Source organism: Cannabis sativa, chromosome X (genome assembly GCF_029168945.1).
Source record: "Cannabis sativa cultivar Pink pepper isolate KNU-18-1 chromosome X, ASM2916894v1, whole genome shotgun sequence".
NCBI classification, from domain to species: Eukaryota; Viridiplantae; Streptophyta; class Magnoliopsida; order Rosales; family Cannabaceae; genus Cannabis; species Cannabis sativa.
The window spans coordinates 83,348,412-83,366,296 of NC_083610.1; the positions used below are offsets into that span (position 1 = coordinate 83,348,412).

A 17,885-nucleotide genomic window follows, 5' to 3' on the forward strand; every position below is an offset into this window, starting at 1 on the left:
AATCAAAACAATAAGAAGACAATGGCATAAAAGTCATTCCAATCATATACAATTCCAATTAAACTCATATATCCCATATCATTATTATAATCTCATACATTCAATATTTTGGACTCCGAATCTAGTTCGAGCCAAAATACCCGATTATGACTATACCACACTAACTTGTCAAAATTTACCTGTAACACAATAAAGCAAACATACTACATAATAATGTAGTCAATTATCACAAATATAATAAAATAATTATTTTACTCCTTTCGGGTCAAAATTACAAAAATACCCCTAACACACATATGGGATCTTAAATTCATATATTCTCAAATAATATCATATAATTAATTATATTACAATATAATCATACATTAGTATTTAAGTAAATTAATTAGGATTGCTAATTAATTTTTAAATTTACGGATATTACTAATAAAGTCATCTCTTTATGGACTCAAGCAGTCCCCTAGACAGTGGAACAAGAGGTTTGATATATTTATGACCAAACAAGGCTTTACCAGAAGCTACTATGACACTTATGTGTATTTCAATGAAACTAAGATTGAAGATGTCATCTACTTCATGTTTTATGTAGATGACATGCTCATCACCTGTAAGGAAAGAGTTAAGGAAAGAGTTAAGATTGATATCATGAAACAACTTTTAAACTTAGAATTTGAGATGAAGGACCTGGGAACAATTATTAAGATCTTGGAAATTTCTATCATTAGAGACACATAGAAGAGAATCATAAAGTTGTGTCAAGAAGAATATATAAAGAAGTTGATTGATAAATTTGGTATGAAGGAAGCTAAGAGGACAAGCTAACCTATCACTAATCAATAAGTTTCTAAAAAGGATTGCCCTACAACCAAGACAGAGAAAGAGCAGATGAGTAAGGTGCCCTATTCTAATATTGTGGGATCAATAATGTACCTAATGGTTAGCACTAGACCAAACTTAACTTTTGCTATAAGTGTTCTAAGCAGGTATATGGATAATCTAGGCAAGGTACACTGGTTAGCCATGAAATGGATTTTCAAATACTTGATTGGAACCACTAATACTAGATTAATCTACAAACAGAGCAAGAATCCAACCCTAGTTAAAGGATTCTGTGATTCAGACTATGGTGGGGATATGGATACTAGGAGAATCACTTCTACATATTATTTTCTAGTAGGGGAAATTGTGTGAGTGGAAGAGTACAATTACAATCTGTTGTTGCATTCTCAACTACTGAAAGGGTCATGGATAAACTAAAGCTAACTAAGGAGGTGCCTACAATTTTTCAGACAATCATAGTTCCATTCATATATGGAAGAATCTTACTTTCCATCATAGAACTAAGCACATAGAGATTAAGTATCACTTTATTCGAGACAAAGTGACACAAGGAGAGGTGATAGTAGAGAAAGTCCCTACTAAACACAACCCAGCAGACATGGGAACCAAAGTCGTATCCCCGAGCAAGTTAAAACACTATATGGACCTGCTAGGGATTGATAAAGAAAGTTGACCTTAAGGGTCAGAGAGCTAAGACCCTCAATGAAGTACACTATCATCGCTTATAAGGACATTTAGGTGGAATTGGTTAAATAAACATCCTTATAAGCTCAAGCATATAAGAAAGACAATTGAAAACAGTTATGGACTAAGATCGACTCAAGCACAAGTTGCTTTCACTACTTTACACTCTAACAGAATCTACAACAACCTTTAAAATTCAGTTACACTAATCCAGCTCAGTTGTACTGTCATTAATCAGACCATAGAGCTATAAAACCAGAAGAAAAAACCCAAAAATTATACGTGATATAATAACCATCTTCTCCGAGCTAGAAGTAAGTGAGAGAGAGTATAATTTGTAGAGAGAGCAGGCGATCCTTGACATTGTTGAAACAAGAGGAAGATAAGAAACGGAAAAGAGAGTTAGTACTATAAATAAAGTTGTAAAAGAGTGAGAGAAGCAAAGATTATCAGCCAATACTTATCTGTGGCTAGGAATCTTGAGAATGAAGACTGCACCTGATGTTTGATGATAGTGGAATCGAGTTTCACTGAGGAGAGCTCGAACAAGGACGTAGCCCTAGCAATTTTGGGTGAACCTTGCCAAAAATCTCTACGACTACACTCTGTTTGCATCTCTTACTGAATCTCTTTCATTTTTCTTATATTGAAATCTCATATTGTGTTTGTGTGTGAGATGGAATCTATAACCCTAATTTTTCTCGCTGGTTTTTCTCGCGTGTGTACGAGAGAGATGAAGTCTCGAATGTTTTAATCAAACATTCAAGTTTAGCCTAGGGTTTTCTTAGGTTAACTTGGTATTGGATTGGGCGGGGTTTGGGTTGTTTTACTATTTCTTTTAGTGGATGCATTAAAAGAACAAAGATTTGAAAAATACTATACTAACTCTAATTTTGCCCATCCTCTTTGTGTTGAGTGGTTTGGTGTAGAAGTTGGTAAAATTTCAACAATAATTCTTGGAAATATATATAATAATAATAATAATAATAATAATAATAATAATAATAATAATAATAATAATAATAATAATAATAATAATAAATAACACAAAAGCACCCCTTCCATTCAAACAACTATTTCTCTCTCAATCACGATCTCTCTTTATACCCATGGTGCCATAGCACTACTATCCCACAACAATTGGATACCTCAACACAAGAGCCATTACTGTTAATGTTCCTACTGCCAAAGCTGCAACCACCTTCCTCACTATCCAAGCACCTTGCAATTTTTTTTTGTTTTGTTGGGTTTTTTCTTCTTTTTTTGAGATTTGAAAATTTAAAATATGCAGAATTTTGAATAAATCAATGTGCTACAATGGTTCCATCAAAAGGTTATTTTATAAACAAAAAACTACTCAATTTTTAGTCACGATGTATTGAACAATATTGTCCCGCATAGATTAAATGTAAAAATATTAAACCATATAACATGGCTCATTCCCAATTGATTTTGAGATGGAACCCCATGATTCTTGTCATGGTATCAGAGCGACATCGCTAGCGGGCTTTTGATCCACACCTATCCAAGTAATACAGTCAGTCACATGAGATTCAGATAGCACAAAGACACTTGAGATCTAAACAAAAAATAAGCGATTAAATGGCATTCCTAGCCACAAACAAAAATAGGCAAGCAAATGGTACTCCTAGCCACACGAGATTAAGATAGTGCAAAGACACTTGAGATCTGAAAAAAAAAATAATAATAAACAAGCAAATGGCACCACTTGTGATAAGGTGATTCAAGATTGGTGAGCAAGAAAAATAGCCACCATCTTAAGGGGGTTATTGGATAACATTGCCTCACATAGATTAAATGTAAAAATATTTAGCCATATATAAGAATATGGACTACTCTACTTATTACCAATTGATTTTGAGATGAAACCCTATGATTCTTGTCACGATGATTCCATCAAAACTTTATTATAGTGGAAAAAAATTATGCTATGATGATGCACAATAATAGTATGGTGTTTCCATCAAAACTCAATTTCAGATAATGATGCATAAAGATAGTGTCATGATGCTTCACCAAAACTAGATTTAAGGGCCGAAAACAATGGACAACAATATTCTTGCGATAGTTCCATTGAAACGTGATTTAGAAGGTAAAAAGGCTATGCTATAACACAATGCAGAATGATACATTACGATGGTTCTATCTATCAAAAGTTCATTTTGAATACATCGAAAAAAAAACTTGACTTTAGAAGCAAAAACAAGTTATTTATTTATTTATTTATTTTGAGAAAGAGTAAGATAACAAAACCTATGGATGTTAAGGCTGACAATTCATATTATGATGTCGTATTTATGTTAATACGTTTATGACACAATACACAACGTTTATTAAACGCGTCAAAAATTAAAATACAAACATGCCACGATTAATTAAGAGGTCACACTATACGATAAGACGATTATGAAATGATTATAAAGATAAACACGAAATTATGAATCCTATGGAAATTATTTCTTTGTTATCATGTCAATATAATTATTAAATTTGCTGACACGACTATGATACGACACGAAACGATACGATTACTAAACATGGTATCCAAACCTATTTATTTTGTGTCATTTTTGCGTTGTGTCATCATGCCTTGACCTATATTGCCAGCCCTAATGGATATATGCAACCCTAAGATGTTTCCATCAAAATTTGATTCTAGGAGACCAATAACAATGTTGTAACGATGCACAATGATCTGGCATGATGGTTCCATTAGAACTTCGCTTTAAGAGGCAAAAATGATGCTCAATGATGATCTTCTTGGGAGTTTCATCAAAACTTTTTATTAGACTATGGGTTATAAAGGTGCAAATTGACATTTTACTATAGCTTTATCTATCAAAAGTTGATTGTGAATGTTCAAATGGATGCAACAACGCGTTCTTTCCATACAGATCTCCAAAAATGCCACATTTTAAAAAAAATTGAATATGAATGGATAATTTTCACTTTTAAAGTTGAGTTTTGATAGTATGCAAATCATTATTTTGCTCCCTATAATTAATTATGAGACCATCCTTTTAGCATTATTTTTTGCGTCTAAAAGAATCACATTTTCATAGGACCATCGTTTTTTATAAAATTCCGATTTCAAGATTCAAAAATATTATAAAGAAAACCAATAAATCTTTGCACAAATGTGCTCGTCACCTATAAATTCTTGTTTTAAGTGAAGGTAGAAGAATGAAGAGGAAGGAGTGAAAATAGGAGAATACATAACTAGTACCCAAAAGATATTTAATACTGCTTATGACACTGGACTTTATATGCAAACAATGATGTGAGTGATTATATGCAAACAAAGATGTGACAATATAAAAACAAGAAAGATTAATCTAACCACATCTTACTAGCCCTGCGGAATTGAAAATCATATGAAAGGAGTTAAATCGTGGTCCTATGATAATAAGCTCCAGGAATAACAGAAGAACTACAGGACAGGAAAATATCATCCCCAATTTCTTCTTTGGCTATTGAATTATTCCTATTGATCCACACTGGTATTGTGAAACAATTCCAAACAGAGGAATCTTCAACAAATATAAGCAGGAACATGTATTCGTAGAAACAAATATTAATGAACAACAATTCAAGCGCTACACTTCTTCTCTTTCTCCCCTAAATGTCAAAGCAAACAAGTTTCAGTCCCTATCCTTGATGCCGCTGCTACTGGCACCGGACTGCTTCCCAGTGTACTTCTGCCGACAACCAAGATGAGAACGTGTAAAAATATGATACTAAGATGGTGAACAACATGACCTCAGTAAGCAATATCAATAAACTCCACAAATAAAAACAATACTAAACTAAACCCCAAAAAAGTCGTTGTTATGCATTAGATATGAAATTGACGGTGAATGGATACCATATCACCCAGAAAGAGAAGCACTAACCTGCTTTCCAAAGCTGAATGGGATATATTTATACTTAATCATGTGCATGATTTGGCGCTTCATCGTGAGGACAAACAGAACAATCCAGTAACAAAGAAGTATAGGCCAGAAAACAGGGACATCAAACACAGAAAAGAAAGTCATCAGAAAGGCTACACAGAAAGCCTTTGTAATAGCATACCTGAAAACACAAAAATAAGAGATCTCATAGTAACACAAACATGTAAATTCTACGTTGGAGGATGAGCCAAGAAGCGACAAAGGGCAACATCCTCATTCTCAAGAAGAATTTCTCGAAATTGCTAATGAAAGGTTTAACACGTAATGATCAAAGATTATGGCAAATCGAGCTAGTCCCTCAATATATTTAATCCAATAAAGAATGCAAAATGATTAGTGTAACAAATTATAATAAGAAGTTTCAGATTACCAAAACTTGAACTCAGGCAGACGGCGAATGAATGGCTTAAACTCGTCTGAACCTTTGGTTGGCAATGAAGCGCCATCCAAAACCTCTAGCTCAGGATCAACCTTTGGTGACAAGAAACCAATCAATAGATTCAGTATATAGATTCCTAGGCCGTAGGATACTATGTAAAATCCTTGAAGGTAGTAGACTCGAAGCATATAAATCGCTGCTACAGCAAGAGTCCCCAGCCACCTATGTACAGGATGAGGTGTAGATCGATCCAAATAGTATTGAAATGCCCTCGAAAAATCGTTTCTCCACTTGGCAAGAGGCACCGAATCAGAGGCAGCATTGCCCTCCACTCCTTCCATGAAATGTCCTCTAAACTATATGTACTGCACTAAAATTATATAAGATTAATAGTGTAGCTGAATTATTTTAAAACACCGGTTTAATAGATATTACGCGCTGTTTGTTTCCCGAGAAAATAGTAACGCAAAAATTAGAAAAACATTCTCGATAAAACTACCAGTTTTGCAACCGACACATCAGAGCAGGCCACGGAGTTTTTTTAGGGCTTAATTGACTAAAATTAAACATTAAAAACCTTACAATTTATTTCAAGATTAAACACATACAAGTTTGATCAAACTATGTTTAAGTATGCCTCTAGAAAATTTCACACCACACCATGATTATAAAATAAATAAATAAAAAAGGAGTAGAAACCTAGGGTTTCGTCAATAGATCTGAATCATTACATGCTCAGGTAAAGAATACACAGTCAAACAAATTTAAAGAAATTGAGAACTCACCTTGAGAATATACAGAAAATTAGGGTCAGCGAACAAAGTTTTCGAAGTCGAAATTGATTCTAGGTCGAAGAACGAGGTTTTTATTGTAACGATTATTTAATTTGTGACTATTTTGAAAATTTCCCAGTTCCCAATCAACTTTCCGAGAAAATATCAAAACTTCGCTGGTAAGGTAGTCATTTTCATTTGGAATAGCAAAACGCACCGTTTATTACCCAATTTGTCAAAGTGATGTTGTTTCTATTAAAGACTGAAAACCCGAAATTGCCCTCTCCAGGGGTTTGGTTTGGGATTTCCAAACAAAACACTGAACTGTGAGTTGGTGAAAAAAGAAATGCCACTGAACTTGAACTGTGAGATCTTAATTGAATTTCCAAAAACCCCAATAGATCCTACTTCTTTCTGGGTATGTGAAGGAGCAAGAAATTTTGTGGTGAAGGAAGAAGAAGAAGAAGATGGGAACCCTAGGGAGAGCAATATACACTATTGGATTTTGGATAACAGAGACTGGCCAGCCAATTGATCGCCTTGGTTCACTCTATCTCTTTAACCCAAGATCCCCTTCCAATTTGTGGTGTTTTATGTTTTATTTATTGAATCAACGTATGAAACAAAATGTTAATTGTATTTGTGGACTCATTTCCTTTAGTGATAATGTCCATAAATTTTCATTAGTTCGAGTTTCAATTGAAGGATTAAATTTGAGTCGGAAGCCAAATTTTCATTGATGAAGTGATTGTTTAATTTTTCTTCGAGTTAAGCATTTTTTTTCTCTCTTTTCTTGGGGGGAGGTTGTATTGTTTTATAGTTAGATATAGCTTATTCTTTCAATGTTTTCTGTTAGCAACAGTGGGTTCTTTTCGAGCAAAAACCCACGCTTGAACTTTATGATTTACCGGCGCATTTTTAGTTTCTTGTCAACTGTAATGTGACTCCAGCATTTCTTTCATACTCGTCTTTGTTTAACTTTTGTGCAGTGAGGCCGAAATTTTGTTCTTTACTATCTTCACTCTCAGAGTCTGGGCACTGTTCTTTGTGATTTACTGGCATTTGCTTGTTTTTTCCTTGCCGCACTACTAATTTTTACTATCTTCACTCGCAGTGTTTAGGTGCCGGACTTTGATGAATGTGTTTGATAAAGCTCAGGGGTCGATAGAGGCATTTGTTGCACCAAGTGCCCCAATCATTGGGTGGGAAGAGAGTAGTCTATTTGGTATGGATGTGTCTGAGAGTTAATAACATCTATTAGAATTTAGGATAAGATATATGAATTTCATCTTAAAACTAATTGACTATGAGAGGAGTAAGCTCTACTTCTACACATTAACAATATGTGACTGACTCTAATACACTTTCCTCACGCTTGAACCTAAAAATGTGGGTATAACAAACGACCTTTAAGAGTTCACATAACCAAACATGATATTTGAAAGAATCCCACAATACCAAATCGGGAAGTATGTAGGTGTACACTGTCAAGAAATTTGTGGATTTTTGAAATAGGTCAAAGATCCTACTATTGACAATTGACACACATTGGCCGAAAAGTCTCAAATAAAGATTAAAGGGGAGATAATGAAAGTTTTTTATTTGACTCTAATACCGTATTAAAATTATAAAATACATGATGCTCAATCTCAAAATTAATTAACTTTGAGAAAGTAGTTCATTCATCTTATATGATATTTTATTTGTGTACTAACTCTAATATCTAATATGACATTACATTCTTTAGAATTAATTTCTCGACCTTTATGTTTTCTTAAGGATGTCCAGATCATCCCGCCTTTAATGTTCTTCCCCTCTCTTTTGTAATTGTTTCAAAATCAGCAATCTTTTGAGTTTTCTTCCTCAAACTCCGTCCAGGAACTATTTCATTTCTTTTTTTGGTTTTTAACTTTGATCTAGATGGATAGGCTAGATGAGCCTTAATTTTATTTGTGCAATTCTTCAAAGAATATGTTTTTAATGTTACTAGTCTTAAACACCTAATTGCTATTGGTTCTGCTTAGGTATATGTGAGCTGGGTAGGTCATAGTGTTGTCTTACACAACTGCACTATTGAGGATGAGGCTTAATGGAGTTGTTGTGGAGAAGAATGGCATGGTCGGTTCCTCCAGAAGCTCTAGTCAGACAAAATACAAGGATCCCTGCAAGAGAGGTATGTTTGTCTATCTAATTTTACAACGTTGATGCCTAACCTAATATGAATAACTAAACTAATACTCGTGATAGTTCTAAAGGGTTAATTTTCATTTGATGAAAACACTAATCCATGTCATGTCATGTCAGGTATGGGGAGGTAATCCAGCAAAGTTCATTTTCCCAGTCAGCCACCAATTATACTAACCTTGTACAAGTCCATGCAGCTGAGAATGCCAAACCTTTTAAGAAGATTGAGTTTGAGAAGGTTCTCTGCAAGAAGTTTGCTGGTCGAGTCGAGATGAGGACCGTGATGTGATTCAATTCTAGGTGAAACATCCCTAGAATTGGTTCTCCCAGATAATATCCTACTAGAAAAAGCACCAAAAATTTTTTAACATGAGTTTCATGTCTCTTTTTTATTTGATTTTTCTTTAGTTTAAATTTTGACATGAAGGGATATTTCATCTCATGTTCAAATACATGGAAAGGGGATTACTTTCTTTTCCAATAATCCTGACAAATTTTCAGGGAGGATCGGATTCTACAATCCAACCATATTTTCTTACTGCTATGTTACAAAGAATTGGATTGTGCCTAAAATTTTATTTCCATTTTTATGTTAAAAATTTGAAATAAAATTTAATTTTACAAAAATCTAATTTCAAATTTTTTAATCATTTATAAAATTTAAAAAAAAAATGGTTTATAAAATAGCTTCATAAATTATATTAATGTTAAGGTATCTTATGTTGTAGTAAAACTTTTCCTTTCTTTTTTCAGGGTTTCATCCCTATCTCTACCCGTGAGTTCTTTCTTTGACTTTCTAACCAGAGCTCCGTCAGCCTTCCTTGGGCTTTGGTGTGGCTCTAGTCGGGTGTGGGTGTTTGTATTTGTGTTTGTACGCACAAGGACCTCTTGGTCCTTTCTTGGGATTCCATGGCCTTTTTTTTTTCTTTTCAACCGTTTGTTGCCTTTCTTTGACAGGTTGTGTGACTATCAAAGATTCGATGACCTTTCAGAAGTTTTGTATTTCCAATTGAGGGTGGCGTTGTCAGAATTGCAGTGGTGTTGTAAAGATCGCTTAATTTTGTTATGGAAATTAGCAGATAATTAGGGCTTAATTATGAAACTAGAATATTAATTTTGATTTATTATTTTATGGAGATTTATTTGAATTCAGGGTGTATTATTCATGGCATATATGGAATTTTATATTTTTACATATTTTGTGATCGACAACATTAGAACGCGACGTTTGGCCAATAGAATCACATCTTAGTATTTTAGTAGTAGCGGGGCAATTTAGTTAGACATTGGGAATGTCAGGAATTATTTGAGGTTTAGAAATGATCAAAATACCCCTAAGTGATAAGTGTGCTTGTTGGTGCGTGTAAAGGCAAAATGATCTTTTTAGCCTTTTATACTTTTGTCCTTTAGTGAGTTAGATAAAACCTTAATCTGATTCATTTTGATGTTATTATTAGTTAGATAATACAATTTATTAATTCATTTATTCAAATGAGAAAAAAAAATACTAAAAAATCCAACACCTCCTCTCTCTTTCTCTCGAGCTCTCTTTAAAACCAGCAGGACCTAGGATTTTAACAGTTTCATTCAGAGGATCTTAGCTAGTTCTTGGTGTATCCATTGAAGGTAAGAGCCTTATCACTTTTCCCTTTGGTTTTCTTATGTTCATAATTGAGTATTTTGCATGATTTTGTGAGTTGGGGTTCTGTAGCTTTCAATAGTGTTGGTTTTTGTTTTTTTGGGGTTAAATTATGGATAATTAGGACCATTTGAGCTAGATATATGGGTTGTGGTGTTGTTTGAGCAAGGTTTAAGTTCATGAACTCAAGCTTTGCTCTCTAATGGTGGTTTGTGATTCTAGATGTCTTGGGGTGTTTTATTGCATGGATTAGGTTCATTATCGTGTATTTAGCAGGTTTGGAAAGTTTGGTGTGATTTGGGGTTGATATGAGGTTGTGGGGTGATTTTGTGTGTTTCCTGCACTAAACTAAAATTTCGGTTCAGGGGGACCTGTAAGAACCGGTCGACCGGTTGGTCCCCAAGAAACCCCACAAAACCGAAATTCTGGCTGGGGCATTTTAGGGAACCCTAGTTTTTCCTATTTTTACGATATCTAGGGTATTGCCATATTATCCATAGATAGGAAAACTTTTAGTTTCAAGTTTAAGTCCCTGAAAAGTGATTTAGCGTATCACTCATCCGTTTTGCGAATAATGTGATTTACTATAAATCGTCGAGCAATTGTTCCATTCAGGTTGGCCGGCACACCTGAACACAGAAACGAGGTAAGATTAGTATAATGATATGCATATGTGCTTACTGTTGGGATTTTATACCCTAAATAAAATCCATTTCAATATAATCTGATTTGTTATCAATAAAAGATTAGAAGTCATTTATGTTTACATGTAGTTTTCATGTTTATGCTTTAATGTATACAATTTTTGTTAAGTCCAAAACATATAGTTATTCACAATTACAGTGATGTCAACACAATGGAAGGTAATTGTGATTATATGCTTCAAAAGTTAATGTCCCATGATTCATCAGTGCACTGGATTTACACTGATGTGATAGTCAGCGATAAAGCTTACTTACACCTTGGATAAGTGTTATGTTCTTTCCAGGACATTGACAAAGTATGCTAGTATCAGATGTATGGAGTATACATTGGACTGAGATTGATATTGATCTTGGTAAATATATTATAATCTTACCGTTGTATCTTTCTAAGTCAATATCACTGGTTGATCTTAGATCAAAAGATCTTAATCTTGACATGGTTAGGTTCGATCTCAAGAGTGTTATTTGTATTTTTTAAGTTATTAGTCAAAGCTTACCATTTGGTTCGGGTCACACGTATAGCTTAGGAACATGATAGTACAATTGAGTGGGAGCGCTAAACATAGACATGGAATCTATAGGTTTTATCTGGATATACGAGTGAAACGATGATTTCCTTCGAGCTTGGCTTAATAGAGATAAATAGAAGAGCTCTTATTTCAGTGATTATATTTGTTTACTGAAATATCATTTATAGGAAGTTAAGTGTTTTAAGGATAAAATACATTGAGGGGTGAAACAGTAAATTTGTCCCTACTCGTTGTAAATCATCTATAGAGGATCTTTGATTATTGGAATTAGAACGATAGTTAAATTTTCATAGCATATCTATATCGTTGAACATATAGAGCGTTCTATATAATTGAGAGTGCAATTCTAAATCTATAGTGGTGTAAGGAGGAATTAATAAGTTAGGGAATTTACTTGGTAAATTCTAGATCTGCTTATTGAAAGCTCGGTTATATAGGCCCATGGTCCCCATACTAGTTGAGATAATACTGCTTGTAAGACTCAGTTAATTGATTTTAATTAATTAATTATAATTTTAAATTTAGACTATGTCTTATTTATGAATTTTCACTAAGCTAGAGCTTAATTGTGAAGAAAATAGATTTTAGGATTTATTTGATAATTAAGAGACTTTATTAAGTCTGATTAATAAATATATTAAATGGCAATTTTATTTAATAATTAATTTTAATTATTAAATAAATAGTTTTGGCATTTAAGTGGTTGAATAGGAAAATATATCATTTGTGAAAAAATAGGATAAATAGTTGAAAAATGATAAAATTTTAAGTGGTGGGCCCACATCCTATGATCGGCCACTTAAGCTTGATTTTACCATTTACTTATCAATTTTTTAAATGTCAAATAATTCAAACTTGAACCTAGAAGGATTCCTATAAATAGATAGTGAGGGACTCAAAATTGACAGTGGGTGAAGCTTTAGCATTCACTAGCCTTCAGTCAAATTTTGAGCCTTTATCTCTCTCCAATTTTGAATCTCTCTCTCTCTCTCTCTCTCTCTCTCTCTCTCTCTCTCTCTCTCTCTCTCTCTCTCTCTCTCTCTCTCTCTCTCTCTCTCTCTCTCTCTCTCTAATTTCGAACCCTATAGTGATAGAGTACATGCCCACGCATAGCAAGTTGGTACTCAATCATAGTGTGTAAGATTGTAAAGAATTCAATTAATTGAAGGAGAATGGGGCTCAGATCTTGGTGATACTCTGCTACAGAAAGGATACAAGGGTTAGAGATTTGAGTGGAAGGAGTCATTTAATTCCACTACAACTAATGTAAAGTTTCTTAAACATTTTATGTGTTTAAATTCTATTATTTTAGAGATTCATATTTAGGATGTTAAATAACATACATGGTAGTAAATCTAGATCCTGGTAAAATAATCCCCAACTACTGGTATCAGAACCATGGTAATGATTTACTTTCATGAAATATGGATTTAAAACGATATTTGTGTTAATTTGGATATGTTCATGTTGGTTTATGTGCATATTTGATGATTGTATAGAAATCACAATTTTTGATAATAATTTTTTGTATTTCATTCAAAAATTATTTTTCTTGAAAAGTAGAGGAAAACTTAATAAATTTAAGCTTTTACGGAACTTAATTTGGACTTTTATGAATTAGTTATGATTTTTTAAAGTTTGAAAACAAAATATCTAAGGGTGCATGCCTACGCGCGCGCATGGGGGAACACGATTGTGTCATGTGCGGCTCGCTCGGACAAAATCCCTTCAGACAAGGGCGTGTCCGAGGCTTCCCCCCCCCCCACCTGACCGAGATCCCTTGCCCGTGGAGGCTGCATGCAGCCTCGTGTCTCGACCATATGCCCACTTCCGCGCGCGCAAGAGTATGCAATTATACCATATTATCGTTCAACCAAAGGACCTGTATCGTCCCTATAAATCATAAACTAAAGAAAATAAGACTATCATACCATGTCGTACCTATAACCAAAATAAAAACTAAAACACTATGAAGCCCAGTATCGTACAATATATCAGACTATTATCTTCAACCTAGTTATATCTAACCTGCAATTGTATTTCTGAATATTATTCCAACCTAGGACTATCATACCCTTATCGAACAACATCGTACCTTATCGTCCGAGTTATATCTAACCTACAATTGCATTTCTGAATAAGGGACAATCAGACCTATATCGGACACCATCAGACCACTACAAAACCCAAAAAAAAAACCACAGAAATGCAAAATTGACCACCATTATCACAAATTTAGTTTTTCCTGTGCTAAAAATATAAGAAATCTAACCAAAACCTACATTCCACTGTACACAAAGCGAAATTGAATCTTTATCACTAAAAATCACACAAAAAAAATTACCAAACATTTTCAAACACTAAATATTACAAAACATACCAAAACAATTAACTAAGACTCACACTTAACATCTTATTCGTTTAAACGATGATTGGTGGTGAATCGAGAGTTGTGAGTAGTCCGACGATTGTGGGTATTATAATTTCTTGCTTCGATGTGAGTCGTCCGTCGCACGAGGGATTCATAGGTCTCTGAGGTGTTTGATTTCGGTTTTGTGGGTAATCGACTGATAGTTTGGGTTGGCATAGTGGTACGACGGTGATGGATTTGGTTGCCACAGTGGTTCAACGGTGGGTTAGGTAAGAAACCGCGAGAGGGAAAGAGAGAGAACGACATAGAGGGAAAGAGAAAGAAGAGAGAGAGAGATAGACTGAGTGTTTGAAATGGGAAGGTTAATTTCGAGTATAATGAAAAGTTGACCCACCCTACTAATTTTGACATACTTTAATTTTGGTTATTAGTTTTAACCAATACTAACCATGGAAAATTAAATTTCCATTTGGTAATTGAATAAATCACATGTTTGGTGTGATTTTATCAAAAAAATGAAACTTGTGTGTATGTGTATATTTGTCCAGCATTGCTTATGTGTGAGTAATTTATGATAGGGATGTTCATCAAACTGCTCAAACTGCCCGCATCGCAAAAAAAAAAAAATACAATTTAAAATTCTTTGCAGTGCGGTCGCGGTTTGAATTTTTTCTAAACTGCATGGTGCGGTTAGCAGTTTTGAATTGTTAATATGCGGTTCAAACCGCACCACACCGCATATTATAAAATACTAATTTTTACATTTATTTAGGTCCAATATGTGAAGGCCCAGTCTAAAGCCTACTAATTATTGTATTGTTGAAACTTGAAATTTTTTTCATATTTATTTTCAAGGCTTATGATATTTTTGACAAATGTTGTTCAAACTTTGTGGTATTTGTGATAGTTTAATGATTTAGTGATAGTTCAAATTGCAGAAAATCGCACCGTACTGCACCGCACTATTTTTTGCGGTGCGAGTGCGGTTTGGAAAATTAGAAAAACTCTATGTGCTGGTTGGTTTAAAAAATAGTTAAAAATTACACCAATCGCACCGCGAATAATCTTAATTTATGGTGTTTATATTACACCTAGTAGCTACTAAGCTCTAACTCCTGAGGTTTTGGTAATTGGACATATGCTATATTTGGTGTGATTTTAAAAAAACTTGTATATGTGTTTTTAGTAATTTAATAAATGTTATATTTGGTGTGATTTTAAAAGAGAGAGATTGTCATGAGAGGTAATTGGGCTCATGGCTATCGGGCCATTTGCGGGCTCAAAAGCAATATGGGCTATAATCGGTGGTGACACATATGTTCTTGGTGAAAAACGTGAACAACAAAAAACATTTAAAAATTAAGAAAGAGAGAGAGAGAGAGAGAGAGAGAGAGAGAGAGAGAGAGAGAGAGAGAGAGAAAATAATTTAGAACACGAATCCCTTCGAGCCTGAAGCCTTTCACTTAATAATCGATCTTGCCTAGGTAATTAAGTAATAAATATATTGTGTTAATTATTAATATATTGAAATATAGAACAAAAAAATTATGTAATTATAGAAATACTAAAGTTAACATTTATTTTTCATTTTTATTATTAAAGAAAAGGTCTCAAATTCAATCAGCCTATCCTGGCCACTGGATAATAGAGTTTGTCATAGCAAAGACTACTCTGTATTGAGTCTATTGACACTCCTAACATTACAAAGCTCTGATTAATATTCCCAATAAACGAATGAAGCGAGAATCAACTCAACATTACTAAAATTAATTTTTATTATTATAGTTTGGCATTGCTCCAATATTACTTTTCTTCAATAACTAATCACATATATACTAATTAATATGGAAGTTTTAACCATTTGTTTATTGTGCATAATTTCCGCACCAAAATTAGCATGATTAATGATATGAGTCCAAGTATTAATTACACAACCTAAGTAAGAGGGACCTCCAAAATTATAGTTACCTTAATTATTTTATCCAATCTAATAAGATATATGGAGTATCGGAATCTTAGAAAGAAAAAAAAACTCCGTGATTTAAGCTTGCCTTGTAGTTGAAGCTGACAAAAAAGTTGTACCCACGAATCATCTAACAAAAATCTATAAACAATATATTTTCTATATCCACTTTACCACTTTTCTTTACTGCCTTTGGATTTCTTTTTCTATTTTTATTTTTTATTTTTTTGGACGTGTGGTTTGCTTCTTTTCCTTGTTGGTTTCACTCTTTCTTTTGATATTATTTTATCATAATTACCATTTCATTATTGCCTTTATTAATTAATTATTATAGTCCTCCATTGACATAGGGTTTGTGACATTCATCATTGTTTCTTAATTTCCCAATTTTCTTGCAGCACAATAACGTCATTTTTATATAATATTCAATTATTAGCTTATTCTCTTCTTAGTTGAATTAATAACTATTTGAATACGTATAATTTACATGGTGTGCATGTTACTCTTAATAATATACATTGTTAATATATAGTAGCCCTGACCCTACATGAGATATGGGGTCCTGACTCTTTGAACTTTAATTAATCAATAATATATATATATAATATATGTATATGTTATCTGTATGTACTATAGGCTATATAGCTAGCTTAGCTAGGGCCATAGACCATATATGCCACGCTTCGTTCATTCATAAAGATTCAGAAGGGTATCATATGATGTCCGCCCAATAATTAGCCTTACAAGCCAAATCGCCGAAAGGAAGAAGATGATGCCCTTCACCATTATTACTATTATTATTTAAGAAGAACATGTGTGGGCTTGAGCATATCCTTCTCTCACTTAAATTATATATATATATATATATATATTAGATTTTATATATTAAATGAATTTGGAGCTTGAAACGTCCCATCAATATATATTTGGATATCAAACTCATCTCATCTATAAAGAGAAAGCAAGTAGTACTGTTGTTTTAGTATTTATGATTCATGGAAGCTGGCTTACTTACTTACAATTATTACGTGTCTCCTCAAATAAATATATGAAGATACATTGATATAAAATCTAATATTTCTATTTCATATTTATTGTAATAAATCTTTTATATTATCAAAACATTTGTAGTTGAAAACAAAAGGTAAAGGGAATCTTTCATTATATGCATGTCACATGAACATGTGTACTGTGTAGCTTCCAATTTCCATAGGCATACGTAATCTACTCATCTAATAAGGTATTTATATATATATATATATATATGGTTTGGCACCATACTACCAGTCATAAATTTGAATGGCATATCCAAGTACTAGAAGACTCCAAGTAGAAGTGGACATAAAATTCTGAAAATATCTTCGATTAGGTTACGTACGTCGCCCAAACCCCGATCCTGCAGGTGCTCCCACTTGACCCACAACAACAATCTCAACTACATAAATTTAAAAACCAACCCCATTCCTCCTCATCATATCATAAATCCGTACACTCTACTAAACTCAATAACCCCATGCGTTTTTTTAACCCAAAAAAAAAAACAAAAACAAAACACTCAACCCAAATTTGAATTAAATTATAAGAAGTAATATATAATAGGAGTGTCACGATGTATCCAAAATTTAAACAATCTCATTAATTATTCTAATAATAAATAAGAAAAATAACAAGATTAATTATATGATCATTATTGAAGAATGGAATAAACATAGGCCAATAGAGATTCGGGCCGAATGGGATCACTCGATGAGACATCAATAACCCAATAGAAGTCAAAAACATATATATATATATAATATATATATACCATCTCTTTCCAAATCAACAACAATCTGGTGCGAACC

The 17,885-nt window shown here is 33.3% G+C and overlaps 1 protein-coding gene and 1 long non-coding RNA gene across 5 annotated transcripts; one reads left to right on the forward strand and one right to left on the reverse strand.

The window, feature by feature from the left end:
* Nucleotides 1-4,875: 4,875 nt before the first annotated feature.
* LOC115700972 (protein RER1B) lies at nt 4,876-6,806 on the reverse strand. Of its 3 annotated transcripts, none has more exons than XM_030628654.2 (4): nt 6,663-6,806; nt 5,869-6,242; nt 5,439-5,619; nt 4,876-5,243 (listed from the first exon to the last, which is right to left on the reverse strand). In XM_030628654.2, exons 2-4 carry the CDS (start codon nt 6,216-6,218, stop codon nt 5,187-5,189), a joined length of 588 nt encoding a protein of 195 aa, XP_030484514.1. In that variant the 5' UTR covers nt 6,219-6,242; nt 6,663-6,806; the 3' UTR covers nt 4,876-5,186. The 3 variants fall into 3 exon arrangements, with proteins under 3 accessions (XP_030484514.1, XP_030484521.1, XP_060962755.1); XM_030628661.2 differs by having other exon boundaries at nt 5,869-6,247; XM_061106772.1 differs by having other exon boundaries at nt 5,869-6,255; nt 6,663-6,792.
* A 193-nt stretch (nt 6,807-6,999) lies between these two features.
* Nucleotides 7,000-10,030, forward strand: LOC115700988 (uncharacterized). 2 transcript variants are annotated; one of them, XR_004008479.2, is made up of 4 exons: nt 7,000-7,193; nt 7,765-7,875; nt 8,675-8,823; nt 8,955-10,030. It is a non-coding gene; the product is annotated as an uncharacterized LOC115700988 (long non-coding RNA). The 2 variants fall into 2 exon arrangements; XR_004008476.2 differs by lacking the exon at nt 7,000-7,193 and having other exon boundaries at nt 7,630-7,875.
* Nucleotides 10,031-17,885: the final 7,855 nt, after the last annotated feature.